General features: G+C 43.4%; 1 protein-coding gene across 2 annotated transcripts in view; it reads right to left on the reverse strand.

Moving 5' to 3' along the window:
- Positions 1-16,481, reverse strand: part of ASB5 (ankyrin repeat and SOCS box containing 5) — a 585,404-nt gene extending 568,923 nt beyond the window's left edge. For both annotated transcript variants that reach the window (XM_086962458.1, XM_086962453.1), the window contains exon 1: positions 16,240-16,481. In XM_086962458.1, the coding sequence (XP_086818584.1) occupies positions 16,240-16,435 (196 nt within the window). In that variant the 5' untranslated portion in view covers positions 16,436-16,481. The remainder of the gene's footprint in view (positions 1-16,239) is intronic.
- Positions 16,482-26,646: the final 10,165 nt, after the last annotated feature.

The raw sequence follows: 26,646 nt of genomic DNA on the forward strand, positions 1-26,646 counted from the left end.
GGTCGCCACCAGAAGAGAAACCCTCGGAAGAACAGACAAACTCGCAGGCTTCAAATAACAAGGATCTAATTGAAGATTCGAAAGGCCCACAATGAGCGGGAACAAATAGAAGATGGCTGACCATGCGCCACATAACCTGGGGAGAGGGTGTGGCTTAGCAGCTACGGCAGAGACTTTGAAGCTGGGGGACCAGGTTCAAGTCTGGGGGGAAGCTCCTACATCCTATGATTCTGGGCAAATCGCTTAATCTACCAGTGCCTAAAAACGAATGTGTTCGTCTATAATGCAGCTGGTGCTCAAGTAAAGCACTCTGATACCTTCGGGTCAAGTTCCCGCTATATAAAACTAACAAGAAACAGTAGAATACACAGTAGTCATTCTACCTTCTAATTCTACACATTCTGATTTCATACTGAGCAAATCTCAGTACAACCCAGCAGCCCCATGCAATCTGTGTTTCTGTGTATGTATGCCAGGGAATACATAGACTCGTTTGAAATCAGCCGAGGCACGACTTAACCAGATCAAAACATTTTACACAGATTTGCAAAGACCAACTTTATGGATAACAAATACTAGGATGGAAGCAGGTGACTCGAATAAATAGATGATAGCAAAAGATAGATGTTGAAATATACTGTTGTGACACAATAAACCTGGGTTGATCCGTATCGTGGTGTTTGTGCTCCTTCAACGAGTCTTGGCTCTTTAGCTAACCAAACGTTTTGGTCTGGGACTTTAGTTTTATTTTTTATAAATATGGGTTAATATCCAGAAAATACATGCTGCTGGCTAGGCAGTCAGGACTGGCTGAAGGGGGTCAACCATGACAGGGGGGCACCTTTGCAGCTACTTGTTCAGGAACCCTGTTTCCAAAGTAGACACCCAAAAAAAGACAGCTATTTTGGTTTAAAGTTTCTTATACAGAATATGGGATTTTAGAGTTTTATAGGAAAGGCAAAAAAAAACAACCTCTTTTTGGAAAGAACTTATTTTTACATTTTGTGCCTTGCGTGCTATTTTGTTCCATTTCTTTTCTCTGTCGATGAGTGCTGGTTTGCAGCACAATGAATGTTACGTTTTCTGTAGTTTTTTTTTATTGACTTTCGCAGCCTCGAACAACCAGTGCCATTGACTGTCTGCAAATGCACTGGAGTAACGAAAGGGAAAAAAGTGGGATGGAATGAATGGGAGCAGACCCTTAAGTCTGTTCTCCATTCAGCAGCTCTTTTTATTTATGGGGCCAAAAGAAGCGACCACATCACTCCTATGTTATCCACCCTCTGCTGGCTTCCCATCGAGGCAAGATCTATCTACAAGACTGCCTGCATCACCCACAAAGCCTTGCACTCCTCCTCTCCTCGCTACCTGGCGAATAAACTGAAACTCTCTGGAGGCTCTAGACCATCACGAAATGCGGAAAATGTACTGCTTGAACCTCCCACTTTCAAGAAGGAAAGATCGATGGCTCAATCCTTTTCAGGTAACGCGGTGAGAATCTGGAACTCACTTCCGCCTCAGCTCCGGACCACCTCCTCCTCCCAGGCCTTCAAAACTGACCGCAAAGTTCTCCTCCTTCAAAGACAATTCCAAATTTAATTCATGCCCTCTCTATTATCTGAAGGCAGACCTTTTATTATAGAGAATTCTATTCTCCATGACTATGGAAGTGCCTTCCCAGTGTGTTCATGTGGTTTGAGAGTCTGCCATTTATTGCAGTATTACCCTTTTACCTGTGTTTGGTACTCTTTTGTAACATGAACACGTCACTTTTCTCTTGTAACACACTGTTTGCTACCTCGTACATTTTGTTTGCTTTCGATACTTGCACAAGTGGCACCATTGCCTACGTAACGTTTGTTCTTGTGTTTGAGTGTCTGGCATGTATTGCAGTATTTTACCTCTACTTGTACTTTGTACGCTTTTGTAACCTGCACACATGTCACTTTTTCCCCCTGTAATGCACCGTTTGCTACCTCTTGTATTTGTTTGCTCACGATTGTCACTTTTGCCTCATGTAACTTAGCGTTTGCTTTTGTAATTTGTTCACTTGTAATGTTCTCATGTATCAGTTCTGTTCCTATTGTGAAGCGTTCTGACACCTTCGGGTAAAGTCCACACTATATCAAAGCGCATAAATAAATAAATAAATAAATAAAACAGCCAGAGAAAACAGTTGCTGCCACTGCCAGATGTTTTAAAGAATGCAGAGTGGGTTACGCTAGCAGTGATATCAGGAGGGGGAGGCTTTAGGTTAAAGGGCAGGACAGGCCCCACTCTAGGCAGCAACAGCTGCACAGAGAGAGAGGGAGGAAGGAACCGAGGTCGCCCTGGTAACTGACAGAAAAGAACCTCCAACCAATCAAACAACATCTACCTGGCTGTCTCCTTCTTTGCCTGCCTCTGCTGCCTGCTCTACCTGGTGTCTGCCGTGGCCTGTGTCTGCACGAAGTGCCGGAGCAACCAGGGCCTCTTTGGAAGCCCCAGATGTGTGTGGAGTGTGAGTGCGAGGACTTAGATACAGCACCACAGCAGATTGAACCACCTCCAGGCGCTTCCAATCTGAACAAAATGGTCTGCCCAGTTCATTACACTATAGCGCTGAATGAATGCTGTCCGTTTCTACGAGCTTCCCCGTTTAGGCAGCTAAGGAAACCTGCAAGCACAAGACACACGCCGGGGTATACCTGTTAAACTCATCACCTGTATTTCAGTGCAAAACACTGAGCGGGATGTTTGAATTAATCTCAGTTACAGCTGATTACTCTGGACACTATCCCAGTCCATTGTTCTTTATACCACTCGATGGCAGCAGATGTTGGGTATCTGTTCTCTTTCCATACAGAACCTACTTTGAAACAGCTCCTCATCCTATGAAGGACCGTAGAACCTCTGAAATGACTGATTCTACCAAAGTTGAGAGAAAAAAAACATTCCAATTGAGAGCATGAAGGAGAGCAAGGAAACAGCATTGGGCTATATAGCACAATGATTCACATCTAAGACAAAGATGAGTCTAGGAGGAGTGTGCATGTCCGTGAAGGGAGTGGGAGTGTCAGTGCTCAGGCAAATCCATTGCTGGTGGGACTTTTGTCAGGGATTCCTTACCTCTTGGAATAGACAAGCTGAGGCAGACTTTTTCTCATGTTGCAATCCCCCAATGACGTACTTGGAATATCAGTTTTTGGTTGCTCAGGCACTGAGGACAGGTAATGTGCAGAAATTCCCTTCCTGGTCACTGTGTAGATTTAAACCTTGTAGACTTTACTTAATCTCCAAGGAAAACTTACCCACGGCGTGGGTGGTGGGGGGGAGTCGGCGGGGGAGCGAGATCCTCAGAAAAGTATATTTGGGGAGAGAAGAGGGCGTTAAGTACCGGGCACAACAACTTTTCATCCAAGAACGCTTTTACAGTATAGCGTCAGATAACGCGCTTAGATACCCGGCACTGTGAATAAAAGCTATATGAATGAAGCTACAATACAGTACAAAAGCACCAAAGTGAACGCCTTCCAGTGAGAAGACCAAAATAATGTGTATGGGCGGGAGAGAAATACAACAGAAGAAAAACTTATGATATACAAATATGTTGAGGGGGGGGGGGGGGGCGGGGATAAAGAAACCTAGATATGTGACAAACACTTTCTCCCACACAAGTAAATTTTCAAATCTATTCTAAAAGAGAACCTGCGCTACATTTGCCATGTAAATTTGAACATAAGTCATGGAGAGGCCACAACAATGTTCCTCATTGTTTAATTCGAATCACCGCAGCCAGATGCTCACCTGACACCGCACTCTGAGGGGGGAGCAATATATCAGGTTACCGCTATCAAGCGCACGCCAACATGTGGGAACTGCCGAAGCAGTGGTGGGGGTGAGGCAGAAAAAAGGAGCTTTCGACTTGCACCGGAGTGGCAGATATTTCAGGAATGAAGAAGTTATATAAAGTAGATATGGCCATAATTTTTAAAGGAGAGGGTTAAAATGCTGGGCTTACGCATTTTACAAATGTTCTAAAAAAAAACTGCAATAAAAAGATACTCTCCGTCAAAGAGGGATTGTGGGCTATTATTTCAGCGCTCCATACGTGGATGTATAAAATAATAACCCGACCCCTGGTGTCACAGTGGCTATCCTTTTGCTGAATTTGATTTTTGTGATTTGTTCAATTTTTCGGAGCGGTGTCTTCTCGATGTTACAGGCACGCATGACGCCTGGTTTGGTAGTTGATTGCGGTGTAGAGTGCTCCTCAAGGTTCTTGGCCCCGGTGGCACTGCACCTGCTGCACGCTCCATAACCACGCCCTTGTGCCAATTGCCTTGCACTGTTCAGTTAGTGTGTGTGGCGTCTGCTCCCTGTTCCAGTATGTTGGCAGTAAATAATACCACCCAACCCCTACCCCCACACACCGCGACCCCCATGCGCTCACCTGCATGGGTAACAGGGTGAGCAGCGCCAGCACCTCCAGACACAGGGCCAGTAGTTTCCTCGTGGCGCTCCCGGTTGTTTCTGAGCTCCACTGGGTGGTCGCTGGGATTGGCTGTCTCTGTATCTTCCTCCCAAATATAGTATAACACAACCACCTAGTGGCTAAACGTAGTTATAACCCACAGAAGAAATCGATGGCATGTAAACACTGACAATTTTTGATAGGAGCATTTTAGAAGAGTAAAAATACAATTTAAGTTTAGAACGTGGATATATACATATGCTTTTCTTTTCTGGTCAGGTGCCTGCAACAAGAGATCCCCGCTGCCGACTCAACAATGTGAACATATCAAGTCTAGGAGTTTTAATTACGATGGCAAAAACAGTAAAAAACAAAACAAAACAAGCGCGTGCCTCGGTAGCAGGGGAGGGGGCATGCACGATTTCCTAGCGGGAGCGTGCCACCATATGGCGCCACCATATGGCGCTGCGCGCTCCCATTAGGAAATCGTCACACGTGCACGCGTTGCCATTGCAAGCAATGCAACGTGTGCATGTGTTTGCTGGGAAATATGTGCCGATGGCATTAGGTCTCTTTCTATGCAGCGCGCATGTGCGCTGCGTAGGCGAGACCTAAAAAATCACACCTGAAAATCCATGCCAAATGGTGCAGAAAGTCCGAGTTACTTTAACTGAGGCCCAATGTCAGTCGGGCCGTCAGTGTCAGGTTTCCACCAGCAGAGCCAGCGGAGGATATACTGTCAGAAACATGGAGATTCCCCTGACTCTTAATAGCGTGGCGGAACAAATAAAGAGGAGTGCATAGTCCGCCAAAATATAAGTAAGACCTATCGGCCAGATGTACTGAATGCTGGTCTCAAAAAACTTGCTGCAAGTTACAACCATTCATTTTGAGACCAGATATTGAAATGCTATGAACCGACCTATGTGTTAATAGGTCTGTTTGTTAAATTTTGAATCAAAGCTGAAATCCAACCTACCTTGTGAATACTAAAGAAATAGGTTGCAAATTGCAACTCACTACTTTTAGTGGCCCTCGCAGGGATAGGAGCATACTAGGGTCAGCATATCACCATGTCTGTGATCGACTTGAAATAAGGTTTTCTTTTAGCGCAGCCTGTTTTCCATAAATGAAATGGTGCTGCATTTAAAAAACAAAAGTTTACTTCTTTTTGAATATGTGTTTGATAGTTGAAAGTGGTTCCCTGGCCACTGTCTACTCTCCAGCATTTTGTTTACTACATTCACAAAGTGATTAGTTTACCACCCCAAATTGGCAGTGTGCAGTTTTTCAACGTTTTGTGACCGGATTTTGGTCACAAAACAGTGATACATCACATACTGATTTGTTTTTTTGTAGAGACGCCTGCAACATGCCCTTTCCAAATACTTAATCGGTATCCATTCAGAATCCCTTTTTAGAAGTTGGAAAACTTTGCTGACTCATAAAATTAGATTTTTACATTGGAAAATCTATTTTTGTATTCTCAATCTCCGTTTAGTGTGTTTGCTACCACAACAAGCATTGGTAAATGCATTAGGTTTCGCCTATGTGATTAATAATAATCTGTTTTTTGTTGTAAGTTGTAGATTGCTGAGTAGTTGGACAATATAAGTTACAGAAAGTCTGGTAAAGTGTTCTGACTCGTTTAGGTACAAAAAGTCAATAGATTGTGCTGTTACTGTGGTATAGTGCGGGTAAGTAATAGCAACATTTTGAAAAATAAAATGAAAGAGGGATACAATATAATTAATTGATGTAATAGAAATATTGTGTGTTTAGTTGTAAAATATAGCAATATTAGGTGTTTAGAGGAGTTCTGACAACTTTTGGGCCTGGTACCACTGCACCTACTGTATCATTCAAATCATGACCCTGTTATCTGCAAGGTAACTTCACTCGTGGCTGCCTGTTTAGTAGTAAAACATAGCAACTATAGGTGTTTAGTGGGGTGCCTAGAGCTTTTGGTCCTGGTGTCATTGCACCTGCTACATCATTGAAATCATGACCCTGTTAGCTGCAAGGTAACTGCAATTATGACTGCCTGTTTAGTTTTAAAGTTTAGCAATAATCTGGGTTTAGTGGGGTCCCTAGAGCTTTTGGCCCCCATGCCACTGCACCTGCTGCACCATTCAAATCAAGTCCCTTTCAACTGCATGGTAACTCCAATTGTGACTGCATGTTTAGTATTCAAATATAGCAATATTATATGTTTACAGGAGTTCTGATAACGTTTGGGCCTGGTGCTACTGCACCTGCTGCACCAATAAAATCATTACCCTGTTGTCTGCAAGGTAACTGCACTTGTGGCTGCCTGTTTAGTAATACAATATGGCATAGCTTGTGCATATTAACTTTATTTTTAATATGCAACGTTTATCATAACATTTAGAATTTGATCATAATGACCAAAGAGATTAAGTTGAACAAAATCTATCCGATAATGTATACTAAGTGCAAAAAAAGGTACTGAGGCATGAACAGGAAATGCCACAAATGTTCTAAGGCTAAAGCATCTGCTTTACACAACTAAGTAATAAAAAACAAGCATTCCAGCATACTGTTAGAATCTGTCTGCCTTTTCCGTAGGAAGAGATCTTATCTTGATAGTGAATGGCACTTAAGCAGTGTGTGTCTCACCCAAAGGGGGGTCTCAAAGGAGCGTAAATTACCCAACTTCAGCTGTACTCCTCCAAACTAGAATATCAACTCACATTATGTATGGGGGTATAGAGAAAAGGAGATGTGGGGGAATGTGGAGCACCGCTTGTATTCGGATGAGAACCCTCACTCACCCTAGAGTGACATGTTTCATCATAGGGTCCCCTCCACACACTGGGACTGCAAGGTACCCAGTGTGGGCTATGACTTTCCCGTAGGAAAGTAGAATGGATGTTTTATAGCACATTTAGTACTACTACCTATGGGGGCAGAATAAAACTACCTCATGGGTGGCAAAAAAAACTTTATTCGAATGCCCTAAAGGATAGGAATTAAAAGCGTGGTGAAATAGGAATATGGATATTACGCTATCTTGTGGTCAATATGTTTCTGCAGTGCATGACTGTGTAGTTGAAGACATTCATCAGGACCAAAGTTGTAAGTCACTCTGCTATATATAATGTGTACAAATAAAATAATAATAATTGAAAATTGTATTATTTAGCCATACAATTAGCTAAGCAGCTGTACTTGTAGCATCAGCATAGTGAGCGGGCCAGATGGCACATAATTATGTAGGCAAGGATCGACTCAACCGTCAACCTAGTCCCCCAGCAAGTAGAACTCCTACATGCTGCGTATCATCGACGCGGTGGAGATGTCTAGCGGGACAAGTGTGAACAGTTTTAGTAAAAGCATCATAAATGCATGCAACCAGGTAAAGTTACCAAAAATAAGTTCCACACAAAAGTGAATGAACACAGTAATTCAGTGATGGAAACTGATAAGAGCCCTGTTTTAAGATATATTAAATACAAGAGATTTCACAAGCACAGTGCAGGAGAAACCTAAAGATGGTTAGTACATCTGGCCAGTAGTTCCTAAATGCTGCATTAGCACCATTGGAAATTACAGCATTACACGTTCCTGAAACATTTGCTGTTTTAGCTTTTAAAATATCCTCAACCTAGCAAATTACCAGGCCTCAAAAAATCATAAAAGCATTACTAGACCTGTAAGTCTAGTGACTTACATATTCTACTCAACCTATTTGGAATGCACGTTAGCCATAGACTGGTTTCAAATTATGTGATCGTGGGCAAATATTTTAATTCACTGAGCTGCCATTTTCTTCATGATCACATATGAGAGCACCTTCAAGTATAAGAATTCAGCATGTCTGCAGTACAAAAAAACTCTTTTGTTTGATTTCCTAGACCAAACTTTTGCTCCATATAGAATACAAATCTGGACATATATAGGGTGTACATGAACCCGGACTTCCCTTTTACTTTTTTAACAGCCGTGCCATCTGGCCGGGGAAAGGAATGTTCCTCAAATCATGTTTAATAACTATCACTTTTAATAAATGCATAGCTAAAGCATGAAGTGGTAGCACACTATCATTTGCAATCAGCAGTTTTTACACTGAAGAGGCCATAAAATGTCCTCCTGAAGTGGTATTATTGATAACATTATATGGTGTACAAACAATAATATTTGGAAATCAAATTTCTGCAAATATCTGTCATTTGCACATCACCAAGTACAGTGTTCTGAATTGTTTTGCTCCTATTTAAATCTTTGTTTGCATCACACTTCTTATTTACAAAAAAATGTCCTTTCAAAATTCCATATATATTTTGAAATATGTGTATTATCCACTTACAGGCTTTGTTTAAATGTTATGTGTTGGAAAAAAATTGACATCTTCAGACAGCTCACTTGAGGAAAAACCCTAACTGTAGTAAGAGAAAATAAACTAATTTTTCCAAGCAGCAATTAGTAAAAAGACAAACTGACATTTGACCTCTTTCATTGAACAGACTGCAAATGTGTCAAGATAAAAAAAATAGTTAATGGCATCTTTATTGTTCACTGACTTTCTGAATGAACAGAACACATGTTCCTTTCCAGCTCAAGTTCACTGCCAGAACAGACTAGTAGGTTCTAAAAATAGCCCTGATCAAATCTGACTTGACATTGGAAGTGGGCGAGTACATGTTTCGAGGCGGTAATACTAATATAGTTAAGACAAATCAAGCCTCTGAGGAGAGGTTGCAAACCTAAAATTGCTGCACAGGACTTGACCAGATAAACCTGCAATGTTCCCTGTTAAACTTAAGCAGAGCGGTATGTCCATAGCATTTATAGCCATCTATCGACTATTCGAACAGTCCTTAGGAAAATTATTCTCTTTCTTTTTCCAAGAAATGGGGTCACCTACACAGTCATTCATGCTCACACTCATACTGTGTCACCAGAGCTGTTTCCGGACTGGGAGCTTGTCAGTGTCCCCTGTTAAAGCCACAGTGATCAATGGGATCACCAAGCTTATTTTTTCCGTATCCATGTAAGTATTATCTCTACACCTAGCTTCATCAGTAGTACGGGAAAGACGTCTCCAGTTTAGAGTGTGTGATCAAAAGAGCCTATTTGGGTCCCCTTAAACACTATTTGCATAAGAGGAAATAGAAAATTTTGCAGAGGGAGACCTCCTAGGGAATTACTCCAGGCTTAATAGCCTGGAGTAAATTGCCACAGATCCTAGAGATCTGTCTTCACAGCACTTTCTCGTCACACCTTCTGACTGTATCTCCCTTACTCAAACCTGACAAAAATTCCAGTCAGCCTCAACATTCTAAAATGCCTACCACCATCCATCTAATGAGCACACAATACGAACAGGCATTTGCAAAGCCAATTGGTCTCACCTTTGTTACCTATTGGCTTTGACATGTTTTTAGGCATGGTGCATTGTATACGCGATGGTCTTTAGCGTGGTTAAAATGTTAACAAATGTCTTTGAGGCAGCTGCCTGCATCAGTTTGTAGGTCTCAACACCACCCATGGTCATTTCCACAAAATCAAGATGACGTGTACTTTTTTTTTCAGTTACCAAACTGAGTTAGAGCTGTAACTAAGAAAAGCTTTTTTTAAGTGGGTAGGGGAAGCAAAAGTAACACAGGGGAGGGTGGAGGAGGGGGGAAGCAAAACAAGGGTTGTGGGGCTAACAGCAAAACAGCAAATGGGACGGTGAGAGGGGGAATAGTAAAGAAACATGGGGCAAGGTGGGAGAACTGCTGGAACAACACTATAGATTACATTAAAGCTACAGGATAGCTGGAGGGGACACAAAAGCAACAGGGAGAGGAGGGAGCAGAAGCAACACAGTGTTATGGGAAAAGAAACACAGAGGATACGATTTGTGAAAAGCAACTGGAAGAAGCACACAGGCAAACACAAGAGGGAGGGAGCGGAGCAGAGAAGCAGTCAGAATAGAACAGAGCAACACAAAGTGCAAGCTAGAAGTACAAGGGAGGCGGCTCAAAAATACACACACTAGTGAGGTTATTCACACAAAAGCAAAAATGAGTGCTTGAAAAACAAGCAGTGGAAGCAGCGATTCCAGCCAATCAAAAAGATTGTAAAGTGGAAATGCTCCATGGTTGGGACAAACACAAGAATGACAAACTGGAACACCAATAAGAAGCAGGCAAATAAGAGTGACACGGGATGTCAATCAATGGTGAGAAATGGGCTAGTTCCAATCCCCACATTGTTCGTAGTAAGCCACAATACGCATTGCAACAGACAGCGCATGCACTGTCTAGTGGGCTCAACCTAAAAATTGAGCAGCCCCGCTTTGTATTTATAACAGTAGAATGCTAACTGCTATGGAAAAAATGCAAATGCACAAAGAATACACTATTTTCCATTTTGAAAACACACAAAATGATATACACTGTAAAAAGCAGCATAAATGAATCACCAATGTAAAGTAAATAGACACATAGCCAAATATATTCCAAATTGAAATGTTCACACGCTCTGGTAGTACATGTGAATGAGTGAGTAGTTGACTCCACTCTCTGACACAAGTAGGTAATGGGTAAATAGCCTGACAGGAGAATGCAGTCCACAACCTATGGATAAGCCCGGCTGTTTTAGGAGGAAACATGAATAATATGTTTGGCTAATTTAATCACAATGTAGCATTGATGCACACCTTGATTTGCTGCTTATCTCTTTCGGTAAATGACTTAGCTGAGAATGTTTTGAAAGTTAGAACCTAATCACATAAGGCACTATTTGGTCATATGAGGCTATGCCTGGATATATGAGCTTATATGTGGGTAAATGATGCTTCAAATGGTCTGGAGTACCAGTAAAGTATATGCCATGACTCGGGCTGTGACAAAGGAACCAAAGGGACAGTGAGGAGATTTATGGCAGATGCCAGGCAACTGAGACACAGCACAGCAGCTCATCTCCATTCTTCACTATTTCCACTTCCTGACTACACCATTGCTGCTGGGAACAAGAATTCCTACCTGTGTTCCTTTTTTGAACTATTAGCTCATCTCAGGAGCCTTTGAATTTGGCTCACCGTGGTAAGATTACGATAGTTAAAGAAGTAAACATGTCTCAATTACAGTCCTGTTTGTTTTCCAGTCTTGATATTGATTTTGTGATCAGTGTGTTAAATCTTGAATAGGCTGTGAAGGAGTATAAAGTAGTTAGCCCGGTTACCTGAAAGACAAAGTGTAGTCGACCTACCACCTTTCACATCACCTCCTCGCCCACAACACTGTGGCATTCCTCAGAGGTCCATCATATCCCCTCTAATATTTAACATCTGCTTAACCGTCTTACCAAATCTGATTAAATAATACAACTTCACCTGTTACAACTGTGCAGATGACACACTAAACATTTAAAAATGGATAGTCCTGAAGACTTTCACAATTCACAACTGATAACTGACTCTGTGCCATTAACACATGGATGATGAATAAGAATCTAAAGCGCAATACTGCAAAGACAGATATTGTGACCTGTAGAGAATGGCAAAATACCAGCCCATGGGCATATGATCTAGAGGACTTAAAGCCCCTTCAACAACATCAAGATAAGTTAGTAACCTAGGAGTAACCATGGATTCAGACCTTCCTTTAATACCACATGTTAACATCACAAAATGTACCTTCTGCACAGTGACAACACTACATTGCATCTTCCCATGCTTTGCATACCAACATAAAACTGTAAGCCATAATCACATTTGTAATTTCCTAGCTTGACTATACCAACAGCCTATACCTTGGCATACTCGCATTCGTCATAGGCGAAATGCAACTCATCCAAGAAGCTTCTGTATGCCTTATTTTCGCTCTTCACTCAAGAGAATGCAAGACTCCAGATATCGTTCCACTGGCTACCTACAGCTAGAAGGGCAATGTACAAGGTACTCTGTATTGTCCACAGAGTCTCGTGAAGGAAAGAAATGCTATGCCTACAGGTTACATGCAAGCAATAAAAGCTAAGGGGAACTCTGTGGTCCAGGCTTGCACAACTTCTCATCATACCACTTTACCATAGATAATCTGTAGGTGGCACTTCTCAGTACAAGCCACCAAGCTCTAGAACTCACCACCAGCCAACATTGGAAGCACCCAGGAGCATATACACATTCAAAGGCAGTTGAACATATGGATACTTCCTAGATAGTTGTATCACCCACACCCCAGCAACAGAGCCCAGGCAACAGTTGCACCAGCAAGAGCAATCATCAGCTTACAGCCCAGAAATTGTAAACAACTCAACCAGCAAACTACTTTTGATGTGCATGTGAGCTAAGAGCTGACCTATGGTTCTCTGTGGCATTATATAGTTATGTACATGAATATATAATAGTTATGGCCCACAATAATATTAAGACCATAATACACACTAGTCAGTAGGGAATTGTAACTTACACTTATTTAATTCACAAGACAGATCTGCTATGAGGGTTGTCCATCACCAGCAGTGTGCAAACAAAAAACACAAACATCACTAAATGAACAGGCATCAAATAACTAAAGAGATCCCAGCTGTTACACACTGCTGAACAATTCGGAGTACTTTAATATAGTCAGCACTGCAGGTCCCAAATATTTATACAATCTGACCACTTCTTTACATCTCACAAAGACATTTAGATGTGGAATAATAATAAAAATGCCCATCCCAACAGAGCTCTCCACTTCTCTCTCCCTCCAACTATGCCAGCTCAGGGCCACAACTATACACAAAATCTCTGATTGGACAACCCAGTGCAAAAATCAGCCAAGCAGACTATGTGATAAGAAATACTAAAAAGGGACCAGCAGAGCTGTTTAAGGATAACAGCATACTGAAAACTATAAAAAGGTGCATCTATCTCTCACACTTCCTCATCAACCACAATGCTACATGCTGCATCCCATAAATAACCTCAGTGGTCATCACGCACAATATAAGAACTCTTCCCACATAGAACCAAAACAAAGACAACATCCTTCCAACCACACACCCTACAAGGTGTAGCGTGCTACCCATGTAGGCAGGGCGAGTGACGGGGGTACACGCAGGTACACTATTTTCACAGGGTGGATGCCGTCCCCCCTGCCAAGAAGTTGGGCCCAACACAAATATGTTGAACTTGTTCTGGTGTAAGACACCGGGACACGTTCAGCAGCGCCTGCACGTTGTCTGCTTTCCATTCCCAGCAGCAACGTGCAGGTAGCGAGAGGGGCTTTTTTTCACCTCTAGCTGGGGCGAAGTTAAGGGGCCATTAGGCCTTCTTTTTTTTAATATCTTGACTGGAGGCGTCCTGGAACCTCACACAAATGTAAATGCCATGGAGGAGAAACAAATCTATGCACAACAAAATATCTCTAACACCAACAATGTATCATTTTGCCTCAGTGGTTACCTCAATTAACCCGGGCTACCATTTATTTATGAATTCATTCTTTGTTTTTCAAAATAAGAAAACAGAGATTGCCATCACATAATATTTAAGGACATGTAACCCCTTCTGTTTAGAAACATACAATACTTGAAACACAAGACAAATGTGCACTATTTACATGACAAACATTAATGTGACATAATACTTAGAAAAAAGCGTACAAGCAATTAGGTACCAGGTTAAGGCAGTGTTACTACACATTTCATATGAACAACAATGATCTGTCCTACTTCCTTGTCGTACAGTTGGGACTATATTTTGTTCAGTCCTCAATACTGTCCTTGTTAAGATCCTAGAGAGGTCAGAGGAAAATTAACTTTTCAGCTCAGTTGAGCCTGATGTAAATCAATATTTTTAAGTTAGATTGATCTGAGCCTCCCTCATCGTCAAGCAACACGTTTTCGACCTTCAGTTGATAGGATCAGAGTGAAATATTTCAAACAAAGGTCTTCATCAGGGCGGGATTTAAATCTGGTAGGACTTAGAAAGCCATTTCATGGCTCACATGGAGGGAAGGCATGATGTTCCTAAAGTCCTCTTTGTGGCATTTCTGTCAAAGCGAAATTCATCCAATTTCTTGGGGATATTTTTTTGAGGGCAGCCGGCTCCTGGTCTACAATGTTGTGGAGATTCTTGGGCTCGATCTGGTGTACCTTCGTATCGGCGGTGTAGAGTTTCTTCGACATTAGCCTTTCGGAGGAGAAACAAAGGCACACAGCTTGCTAGCTCATCACTGGTACTTAAGAGAGGCATGCTTTTGCCTTTCTTCTGTCCCTGTATATAAGTGCAGTCACTGTCAGATGGGGTGGTCTGTCCCTGTATTTACACAAATAATCTAAATTACGCTATTTTATTTTTTTTATAGCGCTACGTCGTGACGTCATGTGCTGTGATGGCATGCGTCATGATGTCACTTGCATAGTGTCCAACATGGTCAGTTCCCCCACTTCTTTTTATAAGACTTGTGCCCTGCATGTAGGCAAGTGCTTCAGCACCCCACATACAGGTAGTAGCACTATATAAATGCAGCAATACAATACAAAACAATACCTTTGAGGCAATCCTTAAATTATGTCCTTGGTTGGTCAATAATAACCCTTGGCAAGAAGAGAATTAGTGGATCTCTGGAAACCAAATGCTAGACAAAACAGAACGGCATTAACCTTTCGAAACATCTGACTGCACTGCCAGGGTAGCTTAGTCATGTATTCCCACTGCAAAGCCGTGATCCTTTCCATACTGATAAATCCAGCCACATTGCTGTAGAGAGCGAGGAGGATGCCACCCACTAGCTGCAGCAACAGCAAGCGTCAAATAACACATGGAATACTCCTTGGGTTAAAAAAAACAGAGGAAACACAGTTAAAATGCCACTCCCCAAGCATTCTCCAAAAGACAAAGTATTTACCGAATCTTAGGGGCTTACATTTGAATCTGTCTGAAATGCCTCCTTTCGTTAGCAGTCAGTTACCAGAGCTACTTTTATACCTTGAAATGACAGACCTTCTTTTTGTTGTCCTCAATGAGCTAACCTTGGCACGCGATAGAAAGTTTGAAAACTCTCAGAAAATAAATGAAAAGTGATCTCTTACAAGATGCGGTAGAGAAATGGAACAAAAGCATTGCACATCATGTTCTCTGACGGATCATTTCCGGTTTGTAAAAGATAGTTCCGTCCTCCTCGCGACACCGTACACTATTGCATAACAGCTGACCGCAGTGGCGCTCATGAGGCTCATTCATTCAAAATGTGTTGCTTCCCCTTGCCATGTGCACTTCACAGATCAGGGTAGTAAACCTTTTATTATCATTCCTCGTTTGTTGCCATTTGACCTTTAATATAGCTTCATCACCTTTGTGAATATCACGTTATCTAAGCAAACGTGTATTGTTTAGGAATTTTCAGCTAAGGAAAATACATTAACATCGACACAAGCTCCAATAAATACGCTAGGGAGGTGGTCATCACAGTCACTTTTTTGGGTTTGAATGTTTCATACAACACTGCACTGCATTGCATTGTTCCAGGGGACTATTGTTTATACATTATCAACAATCTTAAACTGACTTCTACCATTATTTTGATTGCCGTAAGCAAGTGCTGGTGCTATCAAATCCTTCCTTGTACTTAGTTGGAATGAGTCTGTACTGAAGTATAAAATAAACACTACTACTCAAGAGCATGAACAGATACAGAAAGTTCAATCCACTCTCTGCTTCCCAGCGGACAATTACAGAGCGCATCCGCCCCCCCCCCCCCCCCCCCCCCCCCCCCCAGATATCAGTATTAATGGCGGTAGCAAACATATGGACGAAGGGAGGGGTGGGAGAATAAGCAAACACATACCTTGCCCTTGACTGACAGAATAAAACTCGGCCGCTATCCTTGCTGCCTCCTTGCGGTTCCCCTTCACAATGTAGAAGTGACTCAGCAAGGCAAGGCTGATTTTCACAAACAACTTAAAACAGAAAAGAGCCAGGACAGTGAAGTAGACACTGCATAGCCTCTCGGTAAAGGCGCGATTTTCCTCAAGCTCCGTCATCGCTGCACTAGAGTTTTTAGTCAGCGTTTACGAACGAATCTCGAATGTGTTGACGGTGTCACATGGCTCGAGCCAGAAGCTCTCCAGAACAGCTGGCTCCACGGAAAGATGATATCAGGTGGTCATGATGCCCGCTGCCCAAAATATGGGGATTATTTACACTGTACATAACTCTCGTTCCCACTGCACTCTCCCTAAGGCCCGAGGGTGCATAGCTGGAGCAGAGCAGCCCCAAGCACCACCTCCAGACATTCTGAATGGCATTTTTCATTACAACATATTATATTCTGAGACGGGACATCACGGCTGGCATGCCACTAACCGCTGAGCGGTCTTACTGACTTGTATTTCTGTTCTCTAAAAACATTGTCTTAGCTAAGCCTCTGTATGACATTACATTCATGGGTTTCCTAAAGCCCAGGCACGATAAGCATCCCTAATTTTTGGAGCACAAGGATGACAATGGATCTTTTCCTGGGAGCTTTGAAGTCGACGCCCAAGTTCAACGTTTGGATCTGGGTAGTGTTCAAATAATGTTGACACCTAAATATCTTTCTTTACTGTGCTAGTTCTTTTACACTTTAATACATGAAATGTGAAGCAAGACGACTGACTCATCGTCTGTGAAATTGCTCTCCCTCCCTTGCAGCTCCACCATTATGTGAGGCCTTCCCCGAGCCCCTACACTCTCGAGTGTTGGTGTTCCAGGCCCTCCTCCACCCGCAGGTTTCACCAGCGCCTCATCCCATGTGGTCCAGTGGACCTCTGACTCCATTCTCTTGCTCCGCTTTTTCTCTCCTTTTTTACTTGTTTTTTCTCTCACTTCTATCTTACCCCTTCACTCTCCTTCTGGGTCTTAACCTCCATTTTCTGTTGTTTTCCCCTCATTTCAAGCTCCCCCCTTCACTCTCCTGTGTCTTTCCTCCGTTTTTCACTTGTTTTTTATCCTCATCTCAATCTTCCCCTTTCACTCTCCTGTGTCCTCCATGTCACTCTTTCTTGCACTTTTGCTGCCTTATTTACACTTTTCTCTCTCTTTTTGCCTTTTTCCTCTAGCCTTTTTTAGCCCGTTTTCCCCCACCGCTGCTGCCCCCACGGCCCCTCCCCCCCAGCACGAACAGCGCGATCGGCCCAAACCAGCTCCCCTCCCCGCTCCCGCCACCCAGCTGTCAAGCCCTCCCAGACCCCTACTTAATGGCGGCCGCAGGGGCGCCAAAGGCAGGCACGTCTACCCTGTCTGCGACCCGACTGCGACTAACATCAGGAACCCTGGATCTCTGCACCGCCAACGCTATGACCCAGCAGCACTCCTCGCTCTCAACCCAGGCCTCAACAACAACTGCAAGCTAGCATCACCACGGACCCTTCAGCTGTCACTGCTGCCGGCACACCTGCAGCACCGCCAAGACCACTGACCCAGCACAATCCGCCTGCAAGAACACAACCAAACTGAAGACCCTGCAATGCATACTCCTCAACGTCCGATCGCTCCACAAACACACCAGTGAAATCTGGGACCTCCTCGACAGAACTACCCCGGACGTAGCATTCTTTACCGAAACCTGGACCAACACCACCTCGGGACCGGACATCGCCATCGCCATTCTCCAAGGATACAAGATCTCCAAGAAGGACCGCCCCACCTGCCTTGGAGGAGGAATCGCCATCGTCCACAAATCCACCCTCCGCCTGAGCACACTCCCCGACGAGCCCACAGACCTGATGGAACACCTTCACTTCAAGATACTGGCCAGCTCTAACTCCACCCTTTGTGGATCCCTCATCTACCGACCCCCTGGACCTCGCTGACTTTTCGCCAACTCCATCATGGACATAATCTCCCCGCATGCCATCGAGTCCACTAACTACACCCTACTGGGAGACCTCAACTTCCACCTCGACAACCAACTGGACCCAGCACCACATCCCTCCTGGACAACCTCCACAACATTGGACTCCGCCAAATCGTGACCGGCCCCATGCACTCAGCAGGACACATCCTCAACCCCCTCTTCACAACAGGAAACTCCATCACATTCAGCCACACCACTGAACTCCCATGGGCTGACCATCGATGCGTCCACTTCACCTTCAGAACACCCACCATCCTCAGACACCAGCACAGGCTCCCACGAAGAAACTGGACCAGAATCACCGACCAACTGCTAACCTCATCACTCAGCAACTCCACCCTAACCATTGCGGAAAATGTCGATGCCAACACCGCAGCCCGAACCCTGCACAGATGGATCTCCGACAGCGCCAACACCATAGCCCCTTTCAAAAAAACAACCACACCCAAGCCAAGAAAGCCAGATGGTTCACCACCGAACTTCGAGAGTCCAGACACACTTGCAGCCGCCTCGAAAAGGCCTGAAGGAACACCAAATCCGCAGAAGTCCACAACAACTTCAGAGCCACCTCCAACGCCCACCACCAACTCATCAGAAAAACGAGGAAAAAAGCGATTTAAGACAGAACCTCCAGTCATGCACACAATAGCAAAGAACTCTTCAACATCATCAAGAAGTTCGCCCAACCCACCAGCGAGTCCACCAACATCCCTCCCTCACAAGACCTCTGCGACAAACTCAGCACCTTTTTCCACCACCAAATCAAGAGCATCTATGACAACTTCGACAAAGACAACAACACACTGAACCCTCACCAACCACCCGACACCCTGAAGTCAATAATAGACAACTGGACAGCCCTCACCACCAAAGACACACTGAAGACGATGAAGTCAATCCACTCCGGGCCCCCACGGATCCCTGCCCCCACCACATTTTCAACAGAGCCGCCAACACCATCGCACCCATGCTCTGCCACACCATCAACCGCTCCCTGGCAACTGCCACGTTCCCTGATGATGGAAACACGCTGAGATCAACCCCCTCCTGAAGAAACCCTTGGCGGACCCCACCGATCTCAAAAACTACAGACCCATCTCCCTGCTCCCTTTCCCAGCAAAAGTCATTGAGAAAGCCATCAACAGCCAACTCGCCACATTCATGGAAGAGCACAACATCCTTGACTCCTCCCAATTCGGCTTCAGAAAAAACCACAGTATGGAAACCGCCCTCCTTGCCGCAACAGACAACATCTGTACCTTACTGAACAAAGGAGAAACAGCAGCCCTCATCCGCCTCTACCTCTCAGCGGCGTTCAACACAGTCTCTCACCGCACCCGAATACGCAGATTCTACGACGCAGGGATCCAAGAAAAGGCCCTCGACTGGATCCCCTCCTTTCTCTCCGGCAGAACGCAGCAGGTCAGACTCCCCCTTTTTCTCTCAGACTCTACACCTACCACCTGCAGAGTCCCCCAGGGGTCCTCCCTCAGCCCTACACTCTTCAACATCTACATGGCTCCGCTCGCCCCCATTGTCAGAACTTAAGGACTCAACATTGTGTCATACGCAGACAACACCCAACTCATCCTCTCCCTATCCAATGAACCCAACACCGCCAGACACAACTTTCGAGAAGGTATGGAGCCGTCGCCAAATGGATGAAAAACAGCTGCCTACAACTAAACACGTACAAAATGGAAGTACTCATCATGCGCCCAAACCCAGACACCTGGAACGACACCTGGTGGCCCCCCGCCCTCGGAAGCCTGCCCACCCCAACAGACCACGCACGTAACCTGGGAATCATCCTGGACTCTGAGCTCAAAATGGATCGCCAGATCAACCCTGTCTCGTCCTCCTGCTTCCACACCCGTCGCCTCCTACGTTAGACCTTGAAATGGATCCCCTCGAACACAGAAAGACCGTCACTCACACCCTGGCCACCAGCAGGCTGGACTATGGCAACACACTCTCTGCCGGAATAAACAAAAACCTCACCAGCAAGCTACAGAACATCCAAAATTCTGCTGCAAGACTGGTCCTGAACCTACCAAGCCACTGCCACGTCTCTCAGCACCTGCGCACACTCCACTGGCTCCCCATCGAGTCACCTTCAAGATGCTAACCCACGCTCACAAGGCCCTCCACGACACCGGACCAGCATACCTGAACAGCAGACTCAAGTTCCACGCACCCAAAAGGACCCTATGATCAGCCCAGCTCTCCTACGCCCTGGTCCCCCACACTAGAAAGAAAAGATCGGGAGGCCGCTCCTTCTCCTTCCGCGCTGTCAGTGCCTGGAAGGACCTTCCGCTCCACCTCAGACCGATAACATCGCTCCCCATCTTCGCAAGAAACCTCAAAACCTAGCTCTTCGACGAACCCCCTTCTTGATGGACTGGAACCTGCGAACGCCCCCCACACTCCCAGCGCCTTGAGACTCTTACGGGTGAGTAGTCGTGCTTAACAAACACCTGATTTGATTTGAGCATTGACAAAGCAAATAGTAGTGGCTGTTGAATAGTGCATTCACGCACAATTATAGAAGCTATAAAACGTAGGTGGCACGGAGGGTTGTACCTCATAGAGTGACAGGGTGATGTAACCTGGGAGAACAGTGTGATATGCACCAGACAGGAGCTGATTAGGATGGCTCAATCTTCATGGACATGATGTCTCTAGCATTACCCTGCATGCATGAATATGATTCAGTGAAGTGTATGTGAGGCCCAAAAGGCTGAGACCGGATTTGGGGTTGTATGTACTCCCGCCTAAATAGGGCCTGGCTGGGCAGGAAAATTCCTATTAGAGAAGGACCAAGGGCAAGATTATGAGTTTGGCTGTCCATGAATCGCCAAACTCACGGTGGCACAGCCATATTTCAACTTAGATATTAGGAAAATCACGGGAACACCGCAACCGCTGGGGATCCGCGATCCCTTGGCAATGGTGTGGCAGTCTTGGACAGCAATATGCTGGTGGTGCTGCTGCTGCACCACCATGTGCTCTTACGGCTAGAGTGGTCGACCTCAACACTAGGGAACCAAGTTCAAGTCTCTGCAGGGATGCTCAACATCCTGTGATTCTGGGCAAATCACTTAATCCCGTGATGCCTACCAAAAAATTATTGTGTCCGTCCGTAACGCAATTGGTGCTTATGTAAAGGGCACTGACACTTCCGGGGCAAGTTTGCGCTATATAAAACTCTGGAAAAAAAGCATGTCACGACTTTCCACACCTCCGCACTTTTCATGAAGGGGAGCCTGCCATGAAAAGTGTGGCAGTCAGGAAAGTAAGGGGGCCTACAGGGCCCCATGATGCCCCTGTGCATGGGGGTGCATATAGGGGAGCACATGTTGTGCCCCCCTGTGTGTTTGCACCCCTCTTCTTGCACGGCATGGCCTTTACAGTCCATGATGTGCAGGAGCGGGCTAAGGTCGTCCCTCAGCGCTGCAGTTCTAAGGTTCACATTTGGGCCTTAGCACTGCACCACCGCAGGACCACCAAAGCACCACCCACCAGACCACGAGGAAACTTGTAATCTGGCGGGTGGTTGGCGGTCGACTTTGGCAGTGTGGGAGCAGAGAGGTGACATGGGGGCCCGCTCCCACATTGCCAAAGTCGTAATTAGGCCCCAAATCTGGCTTACATGTAGTTGGTGTCTATGTGGAGTAGTGGGCAACAACATTATGGACTGGATTGTAATGTTGTGTAACTATCAACTGGTGAGAATAATTCAAGCATTTTACCCATCTTTTTTTGGGGGGATAGTTTTTTTTGTTTTTATACATGAAACGCCCCAAGTGCTCGTGTTCACATTTAGAGGGGACTGATCTGGTACTACTGGAGCAAGACCAAGGGCCTAATTACGACTTTGACTGTGTGGGAGCTGGCCACCACACCATCGCCCTACGCCCATTCCGCCAAAGTCGACCAAAACCATTCTTTCCTAAATATGGATGTAAAAGACTAGTCAAATTTCTGAAAATACAGAGAAAGTCATCTAGGTAACAGAGACAGCAGTGATGTACACTAATATTAGAGTGTAGTAAACATATTTCCCCCTACACACTGCATACGGAAAACACCTGTAGGAACATTGTACTTGGTTAGAATTGAAAAAAGAGATGGGAGCTTCAGAAATTCACCATTCTTTTGTTGAGAATAAATCATGCACCTTTAAATGTTGGGACACATGGGCTCAATGTAAATAAAAAAGAACAATGTCAGGAAAATTATATAGTGCTAAAAAAAAACAACAACATGGAGGAAACCTAAAGGCTAGCTACCATTTAATGCAAAATAGTAGGCACCAAAGCAAAAGATCAAAAGACAGCTGGAGCTAAGAAAGAAAAAAACACGTAATTGACCTAGTAGTATGTATACAATTTTTCTCAATACAAGTCAACGTAACATGACCCCCTCACAGAAGGTTGTTTTTCTCAACAAAAACGTATCTTATAATGTTCAGGTGTCAGCCTCTTCCCCTCAAGGAAGTGCAGGACAGCCTGGAAGGGAAGTCAGTATCTAGTGTCACTCGGTGCACTCTACAAACAGGATCCATAGAGCATATACGGGAAGCATCAGAAACATAATTACAGGTAAGCAGACTGAGTGTGTGACGGTGAGATTCAACGGTATTCTTTTGTGCTTTAGTCATATTAGTTACCAGATAGTTTACAATATTGCACCCACTAGTCATTTCAGGTATCCAACTTTGGGCGTAGGACTGACTCGTTTGAGGAATTTGCATACTTGTAAGGTGAGCGCAATCCTATTGTTACCAATGGCTTGAGCAACACATTAAAGTGACTGGTTAGTTCACTCATTGTACCTCTTTTTTGATTAGGTGTGATTCTGGATTGTATTGCAGATCATATCTATATTCTTGACACAATAAACTCCCGATTGTAGATAACGATAAGAGGTAGGTACCATGGAATCCAGTATCATCACCTCTACTTTTAAAGGGGCACATATCTGGTGGTGTGATAACAAACTAACTCTAACAAAGTCACCATGGCACTAGCATGCATTTTACATAAATTAATACACACACAAAACAAATAACTTTTTTTGAATTGATCGAATATAGAATTCACAATGAAGTGGTATAAACACCAGGAATGGTACATTAGAACCCACAGTGCATGAAGGGTTGTTGTCTGCATATGAGACTCCATGTTTATTACAATTGTTTAAACCTGTACATTTCACTTGGGTTTCAGATATGGGGACCTCACAGTCCCAAAATGCATCGGGCATGACAAACGAACAGAAAACTATGTTTTTGTTGATGAGATGATATGTTTTGTTTTGTATGTTATATAATGTAATTTGTAATAGAGCAAAACTTTGATGAAGGATTATTTTTTGCTGTAAAGAATATGTATTAAGTACTAGCATTATGGTACTAAGGATAATGAATTGATTACACAATGATCAAAAAAAATGTTTGATGAAAGCAAATAAGAAGCATATTCATATTGTCGTTTAAAATTGTGATGAATTCAAGATGCATTATTGTGAACAGTACACACCGCAACCAAGAACGTGCTCTTGTACATTTTGCTGAGTAGTAGCATGTGTCAACAGCATACACAGCGGTGCAGCACCATTTGAATATTATTTTTGTACATTTTCACCTGAGGAGGATTATTCATAATAAAACGGAAAATAAAGGAGTGCACCTCTCAACAAAATAAATAACCTGATTAGAATGAGGATTACATAGATGTACATGGTTGGAGAATTGGGTGAAGTTTACAGAAGGAGATGGGAATATGGCATTTCCAGAACATGGTACTTTTAATGTGAGAATTTTAGAGAACCTGAGATATCAAATGAATCAATTGAGACCAAATCCTAAACCTATGCAGTACAAAGCGCTTGAGGAATGGGAACATGACGCGTATAAGACAGAAAGAGACAGATCTGCAACCAAATATAGAAATACTGTGAGTAGAAATTCAGAGGCAAAAATGGATGCTCAGATAAAAAGATGGAGGAGAGATATTATTGCAGGAGGTGAACGTTTAACCCGGTTGTTATAGTAGAGGATCAGACTGGAAGAAAATGTGAGGAGTAAAAGAACAATGTAGAATGTACTGAGCTAGATCCAAATGAAATTGATGATGAGTTATTAGATGAGTTATTGTTAAACAGACCTCCACCATATCAGGAGGAGCAGGACATACCTACTCCAAATGCTCCCTTGATTCAAATTGACGTTCCTCAGCCTTCGCAAGTGAGCAGTACAAATGGAATGAGTAAAGCAAAAGATGATTAGACAAAAAGGATTACTCAGTTGAATTTAAATGCAGAAGCATTAGAAGTTCCAATGACAATTGGTTGCATAGTTCCATTGTATAGTGAGGGCCAAAATGTTTCACAAGTGCATGCTTTGACAGTACCTGTTAATAATGATAGGGTTAATAGTGGTGCTGAAGCAAATGAGATAGGAACGTTGATTTATATTACAGAGAGAGCAGTGGAAACCCCAAAGCAAAATGTACAGATAGAACCTAGAAGATTAGTACAGAATGTTAGAGAAGTAACACCTACTTCAGGGGGTTCAGTAGGACCTTCACCCAAAGAGTTAGATGAATGGATTAGAGGGATGGTGTCTAATAAAGTGAGTACAAGCATGGATGAGAGCAGATTAAAAGCAGGTTTGGAAGAAATTATTCTAGGAACGATTAGTCCAGAGAGATTGCATAAATATCAGGAAGAAGAATTGTTGTTTTTGTGTAAAAATATTACAATGAGAGTGAAGAGTCTTTATGAGAAGTTTGCTGAAATTGCACAAACTTATGTAGTTGACATTGAGAAATCAAAGGCTTTGCAAAAGACATATAAATTGGATTTTAGTGACAAAGATTTGGAGAGTTTGAATGCTTCTGGTAAACGGTTGCAGATTATGGAGTTGATTAATACATTGAAACAATGGGGTAAACTGGAACGTTGAAAGGGCAGATGGTCTAAAAAGAAAGAAGAAATGCTTGCAAATAAAGGAGCCTGATCTGTGTATCCCTTGAGGGAGACAGGGATAGAGACAACCACGACTGAAATGATATATCCAATGAGAGAGGTACCATGATGTGGATATGTTCACGTTCCTTGGTCAAGAAAAGATATATTGTCATTCACCAATGAGTTTCCTAGATTGAGAGAAAAAACAGTTGAATGATACAAGCAAGTAGAGAGGTTTGTAAAGGTTTCAAAAGTTTTGTTAAAAGATTTGGAGGGGTTATTTGATATTGTGGTTCCAGCTGATTTGTGGAATGAGTGTAAGATTGCAACAGATTGGCAAAAAGAGGAATATCCTAGAGATGCAAAGACTGGAGCCCGGTCAGATGAAGTGATGAAAAAATATAATCAAGTAATTACCTTTTTGAAGGGATACATTTCACCAAAAGAGACACATTGGGTAAAAATTGATTAAGAATCATGCTTATTATGAGAGGCTACTACATCTGTTTAAACAGTATAGTAGTTTTAAGAGCATACCTGACAAAGATATTGGACATTTGGTATATAGGTTTGTGTTTGGTTTGAAACCAGAAATTAGTAACATGATTTCACAGCATTTGATTTGTTGGAAAAATAAAAGTGTAGATGGAATACTACGATATGCAAAATATTGTAGTGATGATATTGAATCAAGACACAAGAAGCTGAAAGAAAAATTAATGTGGGCACAAATAAAAGCAGCACAGAAAGGTGGAAATTTTTGGATTACTCTCAAACAAGTTTTCAGGGAAAAGGTCAGAATCAGAATATTCAAAATGGTCAGATTTCTAACATAGGAGGTTTCGTGATGAATGGAGGTGTTCTTACTCAAGGAAAAGGTAGAGGTAGAGGTAACGAGGATGAAATAAAAAAGAAACAACCTTGTCATGCATGCGGCAAGGTTGGATATTGAAAACACAAGTGCAGGGTTTTCCTAGAAAATGATGCAATGAATCAGGATTTCAATCCGCCAATGCAGAATGAAGTGAATACGAACCAACAGCAGCAACAACAGGTAGTTACACAAGTACAAATACCACAAGCCCCAATGCCAAATAATGTGAATGCTCAAGCACAAAATTACAGTGTGAATGTGGTTTTCCATACGGGAGAACAAGTTGTTAATAATCAAAATGTACAAATGGCTTCACAATACTGGTTACAGTGCCAGGAGAGTGATTCAGATACATCTCAATGACGGTTCCTGAGGAGGGAGGAGGAGAGGGTGCTTCGCGCATCCTTAGAGGTAGATCAGTGTGGTCCTTTTCTGGATGTAAAAGTTGAAGGTAATGTTGTTACATTCCTTGTAGATACTGGTGCTTCCCGTTCCACCGTGAGAACTGT

The sequence above is a fragment of the Lissotriton vulgaris genome, chromosome 3_1 (assembly GCF_964263255.1).
Source record: "Lissotriton vulgaris chromosome 3_1, aLisVul1.2, whole genome shotgun sequence".
NCBI lineage: Eukaryota > Metazoa > Chordata > Amphibia > Caudata > Salamandridae > Lissotriton > Lissotriton vulgaris.